This window comes from Manis pentadactyla, chromosome 3, assembly GCF_030020395.1.
Source record: "Manis pentadactyla isolate mManPen7 chromosome 3, mManPen7.hap1, whole genome shotgun sequence".
Taxonomy (NCBI): domain Eukaryota; kingdom Metazoa; phylum Chordata; class Mammalia; order Pholidota; family Manidae; genus Manis; species Manis pentadactyla.
In genome coordinates this window covers 199,594,483-199,614,703 of record NC_080021.1, presented here as the reverse complement: position 1 = coordinate 199,614,703, position 20,221 = coordinate 199,594,483, and the positions used below count along the sequence as shown (strand labels likewise).

Here is a 20,221-nt window from a genome sequence, read left to right as displayed (position 1 = left end):
GACTTGCCAGGTGGAGGAAGTGGATGCAGAGTAAGAGGAAACCCGAATGAGTTCTGAATAATAGAACAACTTTATTTGGTAATAGAAAACTAACATTACATTTGAATCTTTCCCAGGCTCCAATAATCAAAGTACCACTGGGTCCTTCAAAAATGCTTTCAAAAGGTGATGTCCATGGATAAGACCAAATGTAAAGTTTGTTCAGGAAGGCATGTTATTACCAAGTTTTATGAGTTTTCTCCCTATAACTACTGGGAAGTAGTAGTCAGATAATGAACAGGCACACACATAAATGTGACTGGCAGAAAGACTTAAGTATTTGTAGAAGTAACTAACAATTAACTGAGTATTTATTCATTATTAAACAAATATTACTTGAGTGCCTAATAAGTGTCAGGCACAGTTGTAGTTCCTTGGTATACTTAGGGATACAAAACAGCTTCAAGATGTAAAATTGTGTGTTATGTATATTATCTCATTAAGTTACAAGCAAACCGTTGTGAAGGGAATTGGGGAAACAGAATCCTTGAGGGAAAGCATCAATATAAAAGTGGGTTTTATGACCAAATAAAGATTCTTTAGGCAAAATGTGTACATTAGGCAGAATAGTGGTCCCCCCAAAATCCATGTCTTAATGGCTAGAACCTGTACCTATGTTATCTTAAGTGGCAAAAGGGATTTTGCAGATATCAAAGATTTTAAAATAGAGTATCATGGCTTATCCAGATGGACCCAATGTAATCACAAGGGTCCTTAAAAAATGGAAGAGGGAAGCAGAAGAAATCAGAGAAGGAGAGGTGTTAATGGAGGCAGAGGGCAGAGTGATGTGACTGTTAGCTTTGAAATTGGAGGAAGGGCCCCAGGAATGCAGGCAGCCCCCAGAAGCTGGAGAAGGTAAGAAATGAGATTGTTCCCTAGTGCCTCCATCAAGAATGCCCCCTATCAACGCCTTGATCTTAGCCCAGAGAGACCTATTCCAGACTTTTGACCTCCAGAACTTTAAGATAATAAATTTGTGTTGTTTCAAGCCACTAAGTTTGTAGTCATTTGTTACAGTAGAAATAGGAAACTAATGCAATGTGAAAACAAACAAAGGAAAGGAAACAGATTCTTGATTTTCTATTCTTGATAAGTGGCTACCTTCATATATTGATCCTTAAGAGGAGCAAAGAGATGTATTAAATTTTGGTCTAATGCAAGGAGGATAATACAGCCCTGGGTAGTTCATGAAATCACATTAAATAATTTAAGTTTTCATGGAAAACATTAAATAAGTTTTCATGGAAAAAATATAACTTTGGAGTGTTTTACAGTTGTCCTTGTGGGCCAAGAGTTCAGCCATTCTGGGAAAAAGAAAGTTTTCCAGACTTATAATCTGTTACATGAGGGATACTCAAGTATTGATAATTAAAATAGAAAACTTTTAAGAACAGTTGTAGATTTATAGAAAAACTGAAAAGATAATATAGGTAATTCCCATATATCCACCACATCAGTATCTGCTATTGTTAACATCTTAGATTAGTGTGGTACATTTGTTACAATTAATGACCCAATATCGATACATTATTAACTAAAATCATAGGTGACATGCAATATGATCCCATCGTGGTCCCATGCACTCTACCAAAGAAACACACTTAAAATCAATGGCTGCTGAGCAGGCTAACTGGCAAGCCAAGCCGTGGCGAGGTGTACTTGTTACTGCACCCCTCCAACAGAGCAAGAATATGTCACTGGCTTCGAGGACCCTTCACCTGGAGGCCCTTGCTCAACAGCACCTCTGGTCTTTGTAAGAACAGCCCAGTGGGGGAGTCTGAGGCATGAGAGAGAGAGACTGAACATAGAAACATGGAGTGAATGAAGATTCCTAACTTCCCTACTTCTTTCTCCTTGTTTCGATGTATTTTAAATTGATTTAATAAACTTCTCTTCAAGACTCTTAATTTTTGCCTTCCTATTCTGGGACAGCTTACTGGGTAGAGGACTTGAAAGCACAGGGTAATCCATATTATAATGTATATAAAAGAAGAAAACCTTAAATTTCAGTCAGAGGTGAGTGAAAAAAAGGATGTAATTTTTCCCATCCCAGTTCACGGACCCCTGTCTAAAGGTGCCAATGTAAGCCCTCTACCCCTAAAGCAAGCCATGTTGTTTGCTTGGAAGCCAGTGTTGTCCTGTACTATAGATTTTTTAGAGTATTTTTGATCAATTTTGATTATAACTATTGTAATGAGGAAAGGACAGCACAACCTTTATATGCCAAATGGGAATTTTATCTGTTTGGGAGGCTGCCTCACTTATAGGTCAGGAATCTCTTTTGATTTTCAGAAAAAAAAGTCAGCCCTAGAGGCCAGATTCCTAGACAACATACTTCACTTTATTTGGGATATCAGAAGTACAGGAGAAGAGGCTGGTCCCTGCGAATTCCCCTGCATGTCCTGGAACATGAGCCTCAAACTCAGGATATCATGGTGCTTCCTAATGACTGTCAAACTTCCCCCAGGCCCTATCTGGGTCCTCATCTGTGATCCCTGACATAGGTCTGGCTTCCCCTTGTCAATTAAATCAGTGTTTGGCTTTGGGCAATTCTCCTAACCTCATTGAAGATCTCATATTTATAGAATGGGGAAATTTGCATTTTAGGTATTCTAGGTGAACTTTTGTACTGCCAAGAGCTGTAATTACATTTATGACAAAGATAAATTATAAAGCAGGAGTGGGCATTCTTACCAGAAAAAGGCAGAATACTTACTTAATGAGAATTTTATTTCTGGTCCAGGAAATTTCAGGCTGGGGATAAGATTCCACAGCACACATGAAAGTAGCCACTTCTTCCACTAAGGCATCCACTGTTTCCAGAGGAGTGGTGATGACAGGAGCTGAAAGGAGAGGAGAAATAAAATGAGAACATTTAAATGTTGTTTACTAACCCTTCTATAGGCAGTCAGAGGCCACCACATACCTGAATGAGAATTATACTCCCCATAACATTTGCCTAAAGGAAGGATGATTTTACCTAGAGAATTTTGTTTCTACTTCCAAGCGAGGCATTTGAGAATCAAAAGAGAAGCTCTCAGGAACCTTCCGGTGGCAGCCAGGAGGCATCTTTGGAAGATGTGATAATCTGATGGGTTCTCTCCTAAATGCTCAAAAGGCAGCCAACTGCACTGGAAAGAGAATCTGAACTCTTGTATGGCCAGAAGATCCTTCATCTTTTGCACCTCTGCCTCTTGTCCTGTGCTCACTCCAGCCACTGGACCCCCTGCAATTACTGAGCTCTGCAAATACTGAGCACACTCCTGCCTTCAGGCCTCTGCCTCAGCAGTACCCCTGCCTGGCTTATTTGTACCCCCGATCTCATGGCTCACTTTAGTTTAGGTGTAAAAAAAAAAGGACTTAGAATTTATTTTATATAAGTAGGGGCAGATCTACTCATTTTATGTGAAGCCCAAAATTATATAATTTGGGGGCCCCTTTAAGCATAAAACAAAATTAAAAAATGAATATAAAATATCCATGGGCCACCTAACACCAATCGACTCAGAGGGAAGTCTTGGTAGAAAGAGTAGCAGTCTTAACAACTGTTGTTTAAAAATAATTTTCCCCAGCTTTCATGGTAATGTATGTTCATATAAACACATTGCTAGAACCCTCTGAGGGTCTTAGTAGGGGTTCTTAAAAATAAGAGACTTCAAATCTTAAGCTTCATCAGATGTATAAAGAATTCACATCTGCATATGTAGAGTAGAAAATGATTCACTAATAAGAGGCAAAAGTCTCAAATAAAAAAAGGGGAAGGGATCTGAACAGACATTTCCTCAAAGAATGGACAGTAAGTATATGAATAGATGCTTGATATCATTAACAGGGAAATGTAAATCAAAACCACAATAATTACTTCACACATGCTAGAATGGCTATAATAATAATAAAAATGATAACAAATCTTGGGGAGGTGGTGGAAAAATTAAAACCTTTGTGCATTTCTGGTAGGAATGTAAAATGGTGTAGCCACTGTTGAAAACAGTATGGTGGTCCCTCAAAAAATTAAACATAGAATAACCATATGATCTAGCAGTCCGGCTTTTGGATGTATACCCAACAGTACTGAAAACAGAGACTCACATAGATATTTGTACACCCATGTGCATAGCAGCATTATTCATAATAGCCCCAAACTGGAAGGAACCCAAGTGTCTGCCAACAATTAATGTAAAAACAAAATTTGGTATATCCATCTAATGGAATAGTATTTGCCAATAAAAAGGAATAAAGTACTGAGACATGCTACAACATGGATGAAACCTGGAAACAATGAAGTGAAAGAGGCCAGTCTTCAGAACAACATACAGTGCAATTCCATTTGCATTGAAATGTCCAGATTAAGCAAATCTATAGAGCCAGCAAGTACACTAGTGATTGCCTAGGACTGGGGGAGAGGATGGAGGGATTAGGGGGTGATGGATAGCGAAGGGGTACAGGATTTCTTTTAGGTGTAATGAAAATGTTACAAAAATTGATTCTGATGCTGAATGTATGCTATGAATTGCACACTTTAAGTGGGTAGAGTGCATGGTAGCATGGTATGTGAATTACCTCACATAGCTGTTATATTGCTATTTTGTTGGTGTGTGTGTGTGTGTTTCACAAAAAGAAAGACACAAGCAGGAGAGCCTGTAGAAGTTGTCCCTACTCTCTTCCTGCCCGCCTATGAAATAAGGGTCACTTGGATTATAAGAGGTGGGGAAGGAAAAGGAGTTAGAAAGGCAGACAATGGATTGAGATGGGATGCACCCCTCCTCAATGCTTCAGGAAACCCCAAGCAAAAGGGGCAGGGTCCAAGTCCCCTCAAGGGCTGGGTGGTGTGAGAAAGAAAGTGCCAGAAGCATTCAGGTGAGTCTGGAAATCTACCCCTTGCATAATATGATTTAAAATAATTGTCATCATCACCACTTTGTTGTCATTATTATTATTTATCAGAAATCTATTTACTGTTTTCCATGTAACAGGCAATGAGTTGACTAGAGGCAAAATTCTGCCTTATAAAGCACAATCCAGATGACAAGTAGGATAGATACATAAAGTGATCAGCTATAAATAATCAGTTATGCCTACTTTCCTGGCTAATTTATTAATAATGCCCCTTATACTCCCCCAAATGCCTGAGCCTGGACAATGAATTATATGGTCATTTTAGTTAAAATGTAAGGTGCAGTCGAAAGCCAAATAAATAATATGAACAGTGTTTTAGACGCAGGGGAGGGGATGAGAGCTTCATGAAACACCCAGAAAAAACTGGCACATTGCCCACAAAAAATGCATCCACTATCTAAACGAACCTTATATTTTCAATAAATTCAAAGGCAACCTCATCTGCTGAGAGTAAGAGAAAATGGTGGTTGGGAGTATTCCACTTAGCCCATATCTCTCTCATCAATGTTATTCTTTTCTTAAAATTCAATTTAAGTGTCATTTCTCCCCAACTTCCTTGACTTACTAGACAGACCCAAATGCCCTTTTCCTTAACCTTAGATCATCCTATATATGTCACTCTTACAGCACTTGTCATACAGATGCTATTTAAATGATCTGTTTTTGTCTTTGTCCCACATTTACTTATAAAAACCTTGAGCTTTGGGGCCAAGGACTATATCTTAGACCTCTCTATCCCCAGGGTTAGCACATTGACTGATGTATTGTTTAATTGAGCTAAACTGTGTTTCTGAGGCCTTTTACAAAAGTCATTTATTTTTTAAGAAGGTTGAAAGAGAGCAGAATTTTTAGGTAAAATGACATCTTTTGTATGTAAGTGTCAAGGCCCTCCTTTTCCCAACTTTCCACTTAAATAACCATTAAAATATACAGAATACAGGACAAAGAAATAAAGAAGTGAGAAGCATTAAAGAATAGTTAAGAGACATAAAGTGTAGATTGACAGGCACCAATATGCTTTTAATAGGAGTTCCAGAAAAATAAACTAGAGGGACTGACCTAGAAGTAATGTGTAAAGGGATAAATACCTGGTCATTTTTCAAAACTGAAAATAAAAAAGCAAATATTCAGGTTGAAAGTTCCCACCAAGCATCAAGCCAGATAAAGAAAAAGATAAATTGGTCCTTAGATACATTGGATTAAAACTATAGAACGTTAAAGATAAAATAAAATCTTAAGCCCAACTAGAAAGAAAAGATCAGTTACCTTAATAAGAATGCCAGTTAGGGTGACCTGAGATTATTCAGCAACAACTGATACCAAAAGGCAATAGACTAATATCTTTAAAGGGCTGAGAAAAAAATAACTATAGATAATCATTTTTAAATGAAGACAAAATAAAGACACAAATGAATGGTGAGAGTGTTTACCACTCAGATCTCTGAAACCATTGCTAAAGTATATAAACTCAGTAAGAAAAATTTTATACCCAAAAGAAAGGGGTGAAGGGTTAAAAACAATAGTAGGCAGAGATGGTGGTGAAATATAATTGTGGTTTTTTAACCTACTATGGAATAGTAAAACACAAACCACTCATTTTTGTCATTAAAACAAAGTGGAACTAATATTCTAGACAAACAATAGAAGATGAAAGTTCAGGGAAGAAGTTCAGTACATAGTTAAAATATGCTAAGCTCTTTACTGTAAACAGGAAGATGACAAATACTGAGTAACTACAAACATGGGCAGAAAAATATACCGTTCAACACATATGTGAAAATTTAATTAATAGAATAGATTAAAAGGCAAAGTCTCCAAAGAAGCAAGAGAAAAAGAAAAAAGAGGGACTAGAACTCTATCAACCAGAAGGAGAAGAAGAAAAGGAGACTAAGTCAAACCAAGAAAAGGCATGATTAACAGATGACAGAAAATAATGTGAAAGAAACATGCCCAAATATGTCAGGAATCATAGCAAATGCCACTGGTATAAACTGACCTCTGAAAAGACAAACACTATCATACAGGATAAAAAAACACAAAAGATACACCTAGATAAATTAATACAGAAATGTTGAAAATAAAGAAAAGGGAAAATGTATACTTCTATTGTTTGTCTAGAATTTTAGTTCCACTTTGTTTTAAAGACAAAAATGAGTGGGTTGTGTTTTACTATTCCATAGTAGGTTAAAAAATCACGATTATATTTCACTACCATCTCTGCCTACTTATGTTTTTAACCCTTCATCCCTTTCTTTTGGGTATAAATTTTTTCTTACTGAGTTTATAGAAAACAAACACTACTCAAAGTGAAAAAGTGATAAAGTAGTGCTAATATAAGAAAAGTGGAATAGAAAGTCATAAATGTTTATAGGATGAAGAGAAACACTACTTAATTATAAAAGGAAAAGTCCATCAGGAATGTATAACAATATGAAGCTTAATTATTTTAAAACATAGACTTGAAATAAAGAAAGCCAAGAGTAAAATTAAAATGACCAGAAGACATTACAATGAAGTAATAGGCTCCTAAATTTGAGAGAGAATGCAAGCATGAATGAATACGAAAATGTTACAAGTATTTATCCCTAAGTATGAGCATTATATATAATTTTGTATTTTTGTTTTTGCTGTCTTTACAGGGCTAAAAAATGAATACCTATTATATTTATAATAAAGTTACAGCACATAAATTCAAGTGCCACACAGAAATATTAACTTTCCAAATGCAATGGAAGCAACCGTTCAATTGATAGCAGAGTTTAAGAAAGTCAATCTCTTAAGAAAAGGCGTATTTTTCTAAACAACAAATGAATGAAATAAGCAATAAGTTGTATAGTCACATGGATGTCAAGAAATAAAAACAAAAATTATTACATTTAGTTTGTGGAATGCAGATAATAATAGGCCCAAAGTTTAACTGATAATATTGAATGCTTTCATTGTTTAAAAAGTAACTAGGCAGTGAGAGGCTGTGGCACAGGGCTTGAATTCATCTCCCTGCCCTATCATTTCCCATTTCCGCCAAGTCCCATAACTAGTGCCTTGGCATCTTCAGTGATAGAGATGATAATAAAACCACCACATAAGCTTGTCATAAAGATTAATTAAATAAATATATGTAAAGCATTTAAAATTGTCCTTGGCCTATATGGAATAGTTTGTGTTGTTTGATTCTATAATTTAGAAACAGAAGCCTGAGCTGTGCAATTGCTTTCCTGGTCTCTGGATTACCTGCAAATTTATCATTAATATTTACTTCTGGGAATCTATCCCAAGAAAATAATCTCAAGAAGTTACATAGATGACTTTCTTTGCACCAGATTGGTTGTACTAAATTGTACTAATCTTACTACAGTAGAAGAGGAGTTAAGCACACAGTTTTGTCTTCTAACTGTGGTCTGCTGGAGTGGCATGTACTGCCTTGCAAGAGCCATAATTTTGCAGGAATTTTGTAAGACAAAGACAATTGTTAAGTACAGCATTATAAAAAACTAAAGTACACAAACTTATAACAAATAAATTAAGTTAAAAACAAAGTCATAGTACTCAAAATTTATCACTTCCTAGTTTTTTTGCTACATTTTACTATCATCTATGTTCTTGAGATTATTTACATCTACACAAATGCAGAAGTGACAGAAATAGCATACTACTAATACATCCAATGAGGTGACACAAACTCTGTTGAGATAAGTTGAGATCAAACAAGTAAATCTTACAATGTCTTGACAAGCTTAGACATGGAGAAATATATAAGGTGTTATTAAGAACTTTATTAAGTTAACACCTACCCACAATGTTCAGTGACATAATAGTCTTACATGATGTTTGACTGTTTTTTAAAAATTTTAGCATCTAAAATGATTAAGAACCTGGTATGGGCCATGTATTGTATTTTCCATTCATTATCCCATTGATTTATTGCAACAGACATAAAGGCAGATACTATTATTACTGTCATTTGCAGATGAGGAATAGGGGCCAAGAATGGTTAAATGAGTTGTCTAAATGTAACAAAAGTAGGAAGTGATGGAGCTGAACTTCAAGGTTGAGGCTGGCTTTGAAGTTTCTATCTCTTAATTCTGAGCCATACTATGTCTTTAGCATAGTACTATTTATGCACAAATGGGGAAAAAATAAGATTTACATCAATATCAATTTCAATAGGCAGAATAGACTTGGTTAAATCCACTTTGCCCATATTCCAAAATTACCCAAACAAATCTGCTTTCAAATTTTTATTGACACAATCACACAGTTGTATTTAATGACAGTTGTTGACTTAGCAGACTGTCTCTTATTTACTTTCATTCTCCTACCCAGCTTTCATCTCAGCCAGAGCCTGTTTAAACTAGGACACGATTTCTTCCTTCAATCCAAGGACCACATGAATAACAAATACATGAAAATGAACAGAACACTTTTCTGGACCCAAAGAGTAACTTAACCTGAATACTAACTTCTTGATGAGAGGACATGATATTACCCTTTTAGGGGCTCTAGCACATGGCTATTGACATACTTTCTGATTGAATAGTTGCTGATTAACATGAAGAATGAGTGAGTGAACAAAGAAGTCAGATGTATTTGCTCCTTTCTGTTTTAGCAAAATTAGGGCTTGGAACATATGCGTAGACTTGGAAACATATTCATGCTTTTCTAAATCATGAATACAGTATTGCTTTTTCAGTATGAGAAAACACTTTGGTATCAGAAATTTTTTAAATCTCCCAAAGAGGATATTCGGTATTGCTCATCAATATTTTTGCATCTTAGAAACTGACACATTTATTCTATTGGTGATAAAATAGAATGTTATTCTTTATGATGATGTCTTAAGAACATGCAAGGTTCATTGATGATCTCAGTAATCACTTATTAATGCTGTGTCATTAATCCCTTGTCACAGAACATACTCTCAATCCTTCCCTCGGGAATGGCACTGGACCATTCAGGAGTTCCAGTTCAGCCTTTTAGAATATCTGACATTGCCTCTCCTGGGGGCATTCCTTTGGGTTAAGACAGGGTCTCATAGGGACCCAGCTAAAATGTGCATGCTACCTAGCAGTGATCATTTCACCAGTCATTGGCAATCCTGAGCACAGTACATAACGTTATATGTTGAGCACTGGTAAGCCCTTCTTCATTTTATGAGAAAACAGGCTCACAGAGACTCTGCTTTTGTTAAAGACACACAGAAAGACAATGGAAATCAGGAAAGGGAACTTTATTTTAACATTCTCTTCCAGGCTTTAAATGTCCTCATTTCACTTTCATTATACAACCTAGACTGCATGGCATGTTGTCATATAATTTCAACTCCCTTACTCTTCAGTCCTTTAGCTGCACTGACTCTGGAAAGCATCAATCTTGCACTAATCCTACCAGGGGTCCTTGCTGTCCTTGCTGCTCCTATGCTCACATAGTATTGTTGTATAAAGTGCAACAATGGTGCAGATCAGGGCCACTGGAAAGGCTCAGGCCCCAGCCCCAGCTGGGTGCTCAGCACGACCCGTGTGTCCTACATTCTCCCGTGCCCTCCTCTCATCTTCCCGAAAGGGACCACTTCCTTCCTGTCTTCTAATCAACTCTCATTTGTCACTTCCCCCCAGTGACCTCAAGTCATATTTCACGGAGAAGTTGCCTACTTCACCTTTGGAAACATGTTAGAAATCCTGACATTTCTGCTCTTTCTTTCTGCTCTTTAACGTCGTTAATATTTAAAGCAACCATGTTTCTCCAAACATGCAATGAGTTACTCTTTCAATGCACAGCAATATAAAACATTCACCCAGGACTTGGTGTCCTAGATTTCAGTGACAGCTGTGCCCACTCTGACTTAGTCATAAGTTGCATCAGTGAATCCTATCCTTGTATACATATGATTTAGAAGAGGAAGTTACTCAAATATATCTAAGGACAAATCACTTAGACTCAAAAATTTCTAGACATGGTAGTCAATGGTATAATTTTAAAAGGGAAATTTGGACAGTAGTTCTTTGTGCATATGAAACAAATTCAATGCTGCTTCCCTGAATTCCTACACTCCTACAGAAATTAAATCACACCATACACTTAATACTCCCTAATAAAGCCTTAAATATTGAAGTACGTGGTTAAGGCAAGTATTCCATGAAACACTGGCTACTTTCCTATACGCTGGTTTGTAAAATTCTCTTATGTGTAAGTTATGGCATTGAGTTCATCACTGAGGATATCACTAGCCAAATGGTTCAGAAAGAGTGACTTTTCTCTTTGTCTTAGAACATTAGGAATCTCAAACTATAGCAATAAACTTCCTCAAAGTTGATTGTTAATTTTATTGAGAATATGGCATGCTGATAGCTAGAAAAGAATCCCCTTAATGCTTTTGCACTATCTTAAAATCTGTTCATCTATTTTGTAATACATTATTGCGTGGATTCCTTGAATCATTCATGATAAAGGACTTAGGAAAAAGATATTCCATCTAAAAAAACTCTTTATTATTGCCTTCTGCCAATAGAGAAAACAACTATGAGATACTTTGTGTGGAATCTTTCTTTACTTTCAGTAATATTAAAATAAGAGCATATCATCATGGATTTTTGATATCAATGTATTCCATGAACTTTAACATTTAAAATTTTAGGGACTGTGTTTTCATAATGATGTTTATTCTCAGAACTGGATGTTTGCTTTGGTAGGCCTGGTGCTTTTTGGGTAAGGTTGATGTTAAATCCATACCAATTGAGATTTTACAATAAATGCAGTAGAGTAGGCAAAAATAGTGTTTTAACTTCTTGAGTTTACAATCTAACTATATCAGTAAATAAATTATAGACAAATAAATTTGAATGGACAATTTGATTATTTTATTTAAAAGTCATTTGGCTTTGTGACCTTTGGGCCACCATATTATGAAGTTTTCAAAAAAAAAGGGAGTGTGCCTTTGAATTAAGTGCTTTACCTGTAATGTTTGGAAACTGAAAATCATTTCTTTATGGAATTAAAATTAGGTTTATTCATATACAGAGGCTGTTTTTTTTCATGCAACAAATTCGAATTTGAGTCATAAAAATCAATTGTCCTGCTCCTCATAATAATGAAATCTAGTAAGTTTTAGCACTTCAGGATGCTATTTTTATATAGCTGAGTGATTTCGAATTCAGCGATAAGACTTGTAACAATCCATAAGTCCAAACATTCAGGTGCTGTTTTACTAGACATCTGTTGAATGATCAGGAAGTATTAAAATAATCTGAAGCCTATGTTGTCTTTCTAGCTATTATTAGCTCTTTGAAAAGATCTAGATTCTCTTTTATCTGCAGCTACCTTAAAGTATGAGTTGGCAGTCAAACATTTAAGTATATTTGAAGATACCATTCTGCTCACATAAAATAGAAAAAGAAAACAAGGCAACACAAGTTCATGAAATGAGACTATTTGAAAGCTCTATCTTCTGAGCATGTGAACCTTGACCTTGCAGCTTCACAAGAAACTTTCAGAAACCACAAAATGTAAAGCTATGTTTCCAACCTACAGACAGATACTACTCTTCACTTACCTGCACACTACAAATGCGTTCAGTTTTTTGGTAAAGTTATAGAAAGGGAAAATAATTCATGAGTGTGTCATAAAAAACACAGGACTCTTTTTACTCTACTGTAATACACTTAATTTGAAAGCTCTGTAATTGATCTAATTCAAACTACTTTCTCATGTCTTTTCAGAAGAGATTTCAGTGAAGCCCTCAGTCACTTCCCAAACCACCTATTTTCCTATCTTTCTTCTCGATTTGAAATACAGTAGTCTGAGCTTCATAATAGGCTGGCCAGAAACCATATCACTGTGGACATTCTTGATACTGCAACAGGTGGTTGTCAGTTTCTTAAGTTGCTTTCCTTTCCCCTGAGGTGGTGTTATTTCCGGTACATTCCAAAGACTGAAAAAAAACGTCCATGGTCTCCTGCCAGGCCAAATCATGACTCCGGCCTCAAAGCTGTTGAGAAGCCATTGTCTCCAGGCTTTTTATTATGCAGGCAAATTGTGTATGTCTTTCTCTAATTCCTATTTGTAGGAACTAAAATAGTCATTAAGAGTTTTGCAAAACCGAAACTGAAAATGGAAATGATTTTTGTTCAGAAGCAAACACTCTGGATGTCTGAGAGTTGGGTTGATTATATTCCTGGCAAACCTGATGTGAAAAGGTTGTCATCATCCATTTAGACCACCCTGAAGGTTGACATGCATATAAACAAAACAGACCTTGATAACTTGCCGTCTACCTGCTAACGTTTCTCCTACAAGTGAAGGGCTCTGCATGCACCCTATAGCTAACCTTTTTATTGAAGAACTTAAGGCAGGGAGGAATACCGGTTGAAAGGAGATGATCAACCCATTGCTTATTTGTATAGTTGTCTCTCTCTCTGTTCATTGCACCCCTGCTTCACCAAGTAAAACCCGAGCCAGCCAGACTAGGAATCAGTCATCATCAGCGCACACACAGTTTAGAACTGTGACAAGGCAACAAGAAGACGAGATTGCTCAAACCAACCTTTTGGAAGTTTCTCAGTCCCGCTGAAGGCAACCAAAGTCAGAATATGTACCAGTGGAATGTTGACAAGTTCTCTCATGGTTAATCCAGGCTCACTCAGCAGGAGAAAGTTCTTGCTGGAGAACACGAGGAAAATGCCCCCTGCCCCCAGTTTACATTTTAAGGCGTAGTTTGTTACAAAAGGGTCGTCTGCTAATGACTGTTTGTCTCAACAGCTCCACAGGCTCTAAGTATAATCAGGAATTCTCAGACTTGGCTGTAATGATGGACACGGCCAGCTGGTGCATATCCACCGAGGCCAGTAATGCAAGTGTAGGGCTGGAGGAACAAGGGAAAGAAAATCCCTGCAGAATCCCTTTTAAGACAGTGGCAGAAGGACAATACCAGATGCCTCTGCAGCCATCCCCGTATTCCCTGAGGTACAGGTCCCTGATCTGATTCAGCTCACCACCTCCCCCACCCCACCCTGCACTCATACCAGAACCTTGGGTGTATCTAACTGTGACTCCGCCCCATCTCTAGGCCACCTCCCAGGTCCAACCATTACCAATTCCTACAGATTGTACCAATGTAATACTCCTTGATTTCTTCACCTCCGTAGAGTCCAACTAGTGTCACTCTGTCCCAACCTCCTTTTCAGACATTCATTTTCTCTGAATGGCAGTAACTGCCTCCAGGCTGTTCTCTCTGCCTTGTGCCTTACCATCCCCTAATTGCTTCCCGGATAGCCTCTCCTGCTCAAAAACCTTCAATGTTTCCTCGTCACAGAAACACATATTCAAACCTCTTTAATATGACATAGAAGGCCTTCCGGGACTCTGCCTATCTCATTAGCTTCTATTCTGATAGATGTTTCCCGTATATAGCTTTCTTGCCCCCATGAATTGTTTATGCTGTTCCACCCTCTTAGAATGCTTTTCTCTCCTCTCCACCCAGTTAATACTTGTCCCAGCTTGATCATCATCTCCTCCTGGGAGCCATCCCAGACCAAAAATCCCACATCTTCCCAGAGTTAGTTAGGTTTGTCTCCCCTGGGCTTCTGTAATGTGTTGTGCACGTGTCTCTCATTGTACTTACAGCACTGCTTTAAGATTTTACCCCTTGCGTTGGTGGGTCCCCATTCTTTGGCCTCCTGAGTCCACTGAATCGGCAGCTGTGGGCTGTCAGCAAATCATACTGCTTGCAGCAGGTGCTCCTGAAGGAGCACCTCCATGGGTTCTAAACGCTCTCCTATGTGAACTGTCTTCCCACTGAACCGCGTGTCTTGGAGACTTCTGTGTTAATATATACCGCACTACCCCACTGTTTCTATTAGCAACGTCGTCTTTTAAACCATGGATGTATGGTGGTATATATAACAACGCCCCAGCATGTATGAGAACCCGTTTGCCCACACTCTCATCAACACTAACAGTATTACATTTGACTAGGACAAAAATCATATTTCATTGTTTTAATTTACATTTATTTCATTGAGTACTAGGGGTAATGAGAATCCTTCATGTATTTGTCATTAGTCATTTTCCTCTTCTGTGGCTTTTGCCTGTTTTCCTCTTAGGTCATGTTTCCTTTTATTATTAATTTAGAGAATTTTTTTTAATACTCTGAATATAAATAATTTATAACCTTTGTCATATATTTTGGAAATATTTTCTACATAGAACACCTCTATTACCTAGCTATAATGACTGGGTCCAAAAATGGGCTTATGACTCAAGCGAGCCAGTCCAAGGCCTCCCTGGTCTTTTACTGGACCTAATGCAAAATAAGTTCTTTCTTCTTAAATCTGACCTTCGAGGACCAGGTAAGCCAGGGCTGCTGGAAGTTTTTATGCTCCGGTAACAAGAAATAATGTGCAAGCAAGACTACCCACTGGATTTCTTTATTTTTTAACTTAATTAATTCTTTTTTCTTTTCTGGCTTGGTGAATATGAATTTGACTTATTAAATTATAATCAAAAGAATCCTAGTGTAACTCTATTAGAAGAGATATAGATTTGATCAGGTTTCTGCTCTGAGATGATCCTGCATGTGCCATATATTTCAGGGGAAACTTAGTCATTAGCAGGATGAGCACATTTTTTACATGAGATTTAGGAATCAGAGGGTTGAACAGTATAGCTACTCATCATTCCCATAAGTAGCAGTAGGTAAAATGCAGGGTTCTGGGAATTTGGGTGGTGTATGCATTGGTGAGCTAGCGTTCAGCTCAGGGTCAGTACCAGCCATCAGTGAACAGAAGTCCAAGGTGAGCCTCTCCATGGGGCTCTTCATTCACACGTCCAAGAGGAGGAACTGTGAGCATGTATTCTTCATCCTCTTTTCCCTTTCCACCAAAATACAGAACAAGTATTGATGATGCCCATTTTGAATCCAATAGGATTCAAACCGTTCACCCCAGGAAATTGTCCCCTATTTCAAATTCCACCATGACCTCAGTCTCAAGGTGACCACAGTACTGTGCAAAGCTAAGGGGAGAAAAAACTCTATTGAGGGAAAATTCAAACCAGACTTTGAGGGTGAGTGCTGGTTCACAGTGAATCAGTCATTGGCTGAGAGAAGCCAGGGAAGAGTGGGGCCTGGGCATGAACCCTGCAGCAGATCCGGAATTGTAGCAGCTAGAGGCTGTCCACCAATTCTGTTCCTTGCAGCAGTCTCTTGGAACCCTGATACAGAATGACCTTCCATCCTACAATACAAACAAATCTATTCCTTCTAACAGCAGGCCCATTTATCCACAGAGAGTAGAGACTGGGTGCCAGCCAGTTATTTGATTTCTTTCTGGGCATGTGGAGAGCATGGGCTGCTGGCCTGTCTTCCCTATAATAAAATACACTCAGCTACCAATTAAGTTTGCCTCATCACCTCTGGTATCTTTGTTTCCCCATCTCAGCAGCCGGCCAAGACTCCTGGGCTCAGAGAGCCCAGGACTCAAGTAGGCTCAGAGAGCAGGTAGTACCATTCTGAGCCACATCTTGAACTAGACCCTGGATTTCAGCTGCAGAGCCAGCACATCACCGGGTTAGTGCTTCTAGTCTGCACCATGCTTCCATACATTTGGTGAAGCTGGCAAAGATCCCCTTCTAATTTATGAAAAGCAATGACCTAATTCTCTATCTCACTGGTCATAAATGCCACATGGATTGCCCTTTCCAGAAAACTGGGGGAGTCAAAGAAATATTTTAGGGTTGTATTTTTAAAAATGGATGGAATGTTTCATTAAATATTAGGATAGAGATTAGAGGAGCTTCAATATTTTGGGGGTCTATACCCTATAAAATTGGGAGAGAATCCTGAAAGGAAATGTTCAGTGAATGAATGAATGATATTGAATACCTACTGTATGCTGGGCATTGAGCAATAAACAATAGTTCAGACATATGAGTAGGTTTAAGCTGGTTTAGGAGTTCACCTTAGGAATATAGCCTATGACCTGGGGACATTTATGTAGTTAAGCCCATGTCTCAGAGTGGAGATGAGTTCTGAGGCCATTGATACTGCACATGAGGGACAGTGTGGTTATACTAGTATGGACAGAGAGCAAACAATGGATTTGAGACAAACAAGAAAAGGATTTGGTCATAAAAGCAAGATTAATACTAGATTTCCAACTTGAACAATTAGTGGAGCCTGGCTGCTGGAGCCTGGCATCCCTGCAGAGATCTGGAGAGCCCTGGGGAGGGTGAGCTGGCAAGGGGGTGGTGGTCACGGGAAGAAAACTGAGTGAATGTAGAAAGTGGAGTATTTAATTATATGCTGGCAGGAACTTCCAAAAGGAAACTTTGTCTACTGAAAGGGTCAATATATATCCTGTATGTCTTGGGCTGCTGTCTGGGTCGCAAAACAAAACTGATGGCCCTCTCAGATAGAATAAAGGGAGACATACAAAGGGGAAAGGTGTTTGGCAACCACAAGAATTGGGGCAGAAAATGTGAACCACTAGCAGTTGCTCTTTGCCATCTCAAGGACTGAGGTTGAAGGGGCAGGATATCAGTTACTGGAACCTAGAGGCAGAGATGACTGTTGAGAAAGCTTCCTAATAGGAGCTAAGACCTTTCATTGAGGGATTTGGCCAGCTCATGAGGATGACTTGCTATCTGGCAGATTTTCACTATTAGGCAAACCCAATAGGAAACTGAAGGGTAAGAAGGCCCATCAACAGAGTTCAGACAAGTCAGTTTCCACAGGCACTGAGTAGGGAAGAAGTGGTTCTGGAGGACAAATAGGACACCCAGCTGTCCTCTTTAAGGAGTTCCAGCTTTTCCGGGAACACAGCAACAAATAAGAAAGGCGTGCCAGTACTCCCATTTGTTGCAACAATTACTTTTTGAATCATTCAATCAGTATGTCACATGTTCACTCACCTCTCAACTTTCTCTTAAGATTGACTACACTTCTTCTCTGTCATACCACCCCTTGTCTCTTGAAGTATATCTTTGATAACTCCAGTGTGTTACAGGGGCTTTTCCAAACTATGGCTCTGCTCCTCTGGCTTTTCCAGAGTGTAGAGCAAAACTATTCTCTGAGACCTCTGAACTGTTGATCACATGCCTGAATTCAGTCCCTCTTCCTGGTTCATCCAGCCCCACTGGCAATATCAAGATATCATCTGAAAATCCTATGGAGAACTCAAATATGCCTATAGTTCAAAGACCCTGGAGTTCTCACAGATGGCTTAAATAGCACTGAGAGAAGACGCTCTCTACCACTCCTACTGAGGCTGCCAATTTCATCAGCCACCTGCCAGAGAAAGCTGTGCAGTTGCTGTCACTCTTACAGGCTTCATCTCCGTTGCCTTAATCTGCTGCCGCAGCCTCTCCAGACCCTTAATGCTGCAGCCAAAGGGATTTTTCTTTAAAGAAAGTATTCACTATACACCCATTAGAATGGCCAAAATCTGGGGCACTGACAACACCAAATGCTGGTGAGGATGTGGAGCAACGGGAGCTCTCATTCATTGCTGATGGGAATGCAAAATGGTGCGGCCACTATGGAAGACAGTTTGGCAGTATCTGACAAAACTAAACGTGCTCCCGTCATATGATCCAGAAATCACATCCTTGGTATTTACTTAAAGGAGTTGAAAACTTATTTCCCCACAGAAACCTGCACATGCATGTTTATAGCAGCTTTATTAATGATTGCCAAAGCTTGGAGGCAACTAACCTGTCCTTCAGTAGAAGAATGGATGAAATAAACCGGCACATCCAGACAATGGAATATTATTCAGTGCTAAAAAGAAATGAGCTATCAAGCAGTGAAAAGACACAGAGAAACTTAAGTGAATATTATTAAAAGAAAGAAGCCCATCGAAAAGGCTACATACTGTATGATTCCAAGTATATGACATTCTAGAAAAAGCAAAACTATGGAGACAGTAAAAAGATCAGTGGTTTCCAAGGGCAGGAAGGGAGGAGAGAAAGAGATGATTTTCGAGCAGTGAAAATTCTCTATATGATATAATAATGATATATATCATTGCACATTTGTTCAAACCCATAAAGTGTACAACACCATGAGTGAACCCTAAAGTACATTATGGCCTTTGGGTGATTATAGTGTATCAGTGTAGGTTCATCTTTGCTAAAAATGTGCTATTCTGGTGAGTGATGTTGATAATAATGGGGGGTATGCATGTGTGGGGTAAGGAGTATATGGGAAATCTCTGTACCTCCTTCTCAATTTTGTTATAATCCTTAAATTGCTCTAAAAAAATCAAGTCTTATAAAAAAGAATTTATAGCTTTGTGCAGTGGCATTATCAGAGCCAGTGATGTTTATCTGAGGTGTGATTATTGCTAATTGGAAAAAAAATTTAGAGTCAAATACAGCAATGATATTCAGGTTTTCATTGAAGCTTTGTTTATATAAAAAGTTATGACAACTACAGACATCATTTTATGACCAAGTAAAATCATAAAAACATCTTTGCAGGGAAGGTATTATTCTGTCTAGTGAAGTTTTATTTTTAACTCCATGTTTGAACCACTTCCTATGTTTGTGCGAGTCAGTGCCTGAAGGCAGGCCTCTGCTCTCCCTACAGACATGGAGGACAGTGAACACGGACTCCCTCGTGAGCACGGACAGCCTATATGGATTAGTGACTTAAGCTCAGACAATCAGGCACCTTTGCTGGAACTTTGCATTTGGAGCAAGTGACTCAAAGAAGGAGGTGGTGAGAATTCATGCCAGGAGTGGTGGCATCAAGTGTTAGTGGCAGTGGTATCCAGAGCAGCGTGCAGCCGTGGCATTGCCTCGGGAGTATCTGGTTTCTGGTGATGGCAGCACCAGTGTCTGTGCCCAGTGCTCAGCAGCAGAGCTGTGTCATCCTGAGCAGGCTGTTCCTCTGTGAGATCTTGGCCGTATTGCTTGCCACCTGACGGCCTCTGGGTCCTGCCTGGCACTCCAGCATTCCCAAGTATTCCATAAGCTATTCAGTCTCCTTCCAAAATATGCCTTTTCTCCCAGGTTAACCAGATCATTCTCTGTTGCTTGCAACAAGAAATGTCTCTTTTGCAGATAAGAAAATTAAAGCTCTGAAAGGTTAAGAAATGTGGCCAAAGCTTTGTAACTAGTAGGTGATGGAGGCAGAGTTCTAACGCAGGTCTCCGATTTCTGAGTAGAGTTTTTCCCCTGAACAACTGCATCTACACTGCAGATAGACACTTCCTAGTATAAGTGGGTGTTTTATTGACCTGGTGATTTTACCTTGTCCGATGAGTACAATGAGAAATCTGAGAAGCAGCAAAAA

At 38.6% G+C, this 20,221-nt stretch overlaps 1 protein-coding gene and 1 pseudogene across 2 annotated transcripts in view; one reads left to right on the top strand and one right to left on the bottom strand.

Moving 5' to 3' along the window:
• The window catches only part of MUSK (muscle associated receptor tyrosine kinase), an 84,234-nt gene extending 70,325 nt beyond the window's left edge, over positions 1-13,909 (bottom strand). For both annotated transcript variants that reach the window (XM_057498916.1, XM_036903356.2), the window contains exons 1-2: positions 13,472-13,909; positions 2,756-2,882 (exon numbers count right to left, since the gene is read on the bottom strand). In XM_057498916.1, coding sequence (XP_057354899.1) covers positions 2,756-2,882; positions 13,472-13,550 — 206 coding nt within the window. In that variant the 5' untranslated portion in view covers positions 13,551-13,909. The remainder of the gene's footprint in view (positions 1-2,755; positions 2,883-13,471) is intronic.
• Positions 13,910-19,211: 5,302 nt separating this feature from the next.
• Positions 19,212-19,344, top strand: LOC118921535 (U4 spliceosomal RNA; annotated as a pseudogene).
• The last annotated feature ends 877 nt before the right edge of the window (positions 19,345-20,221 follow it).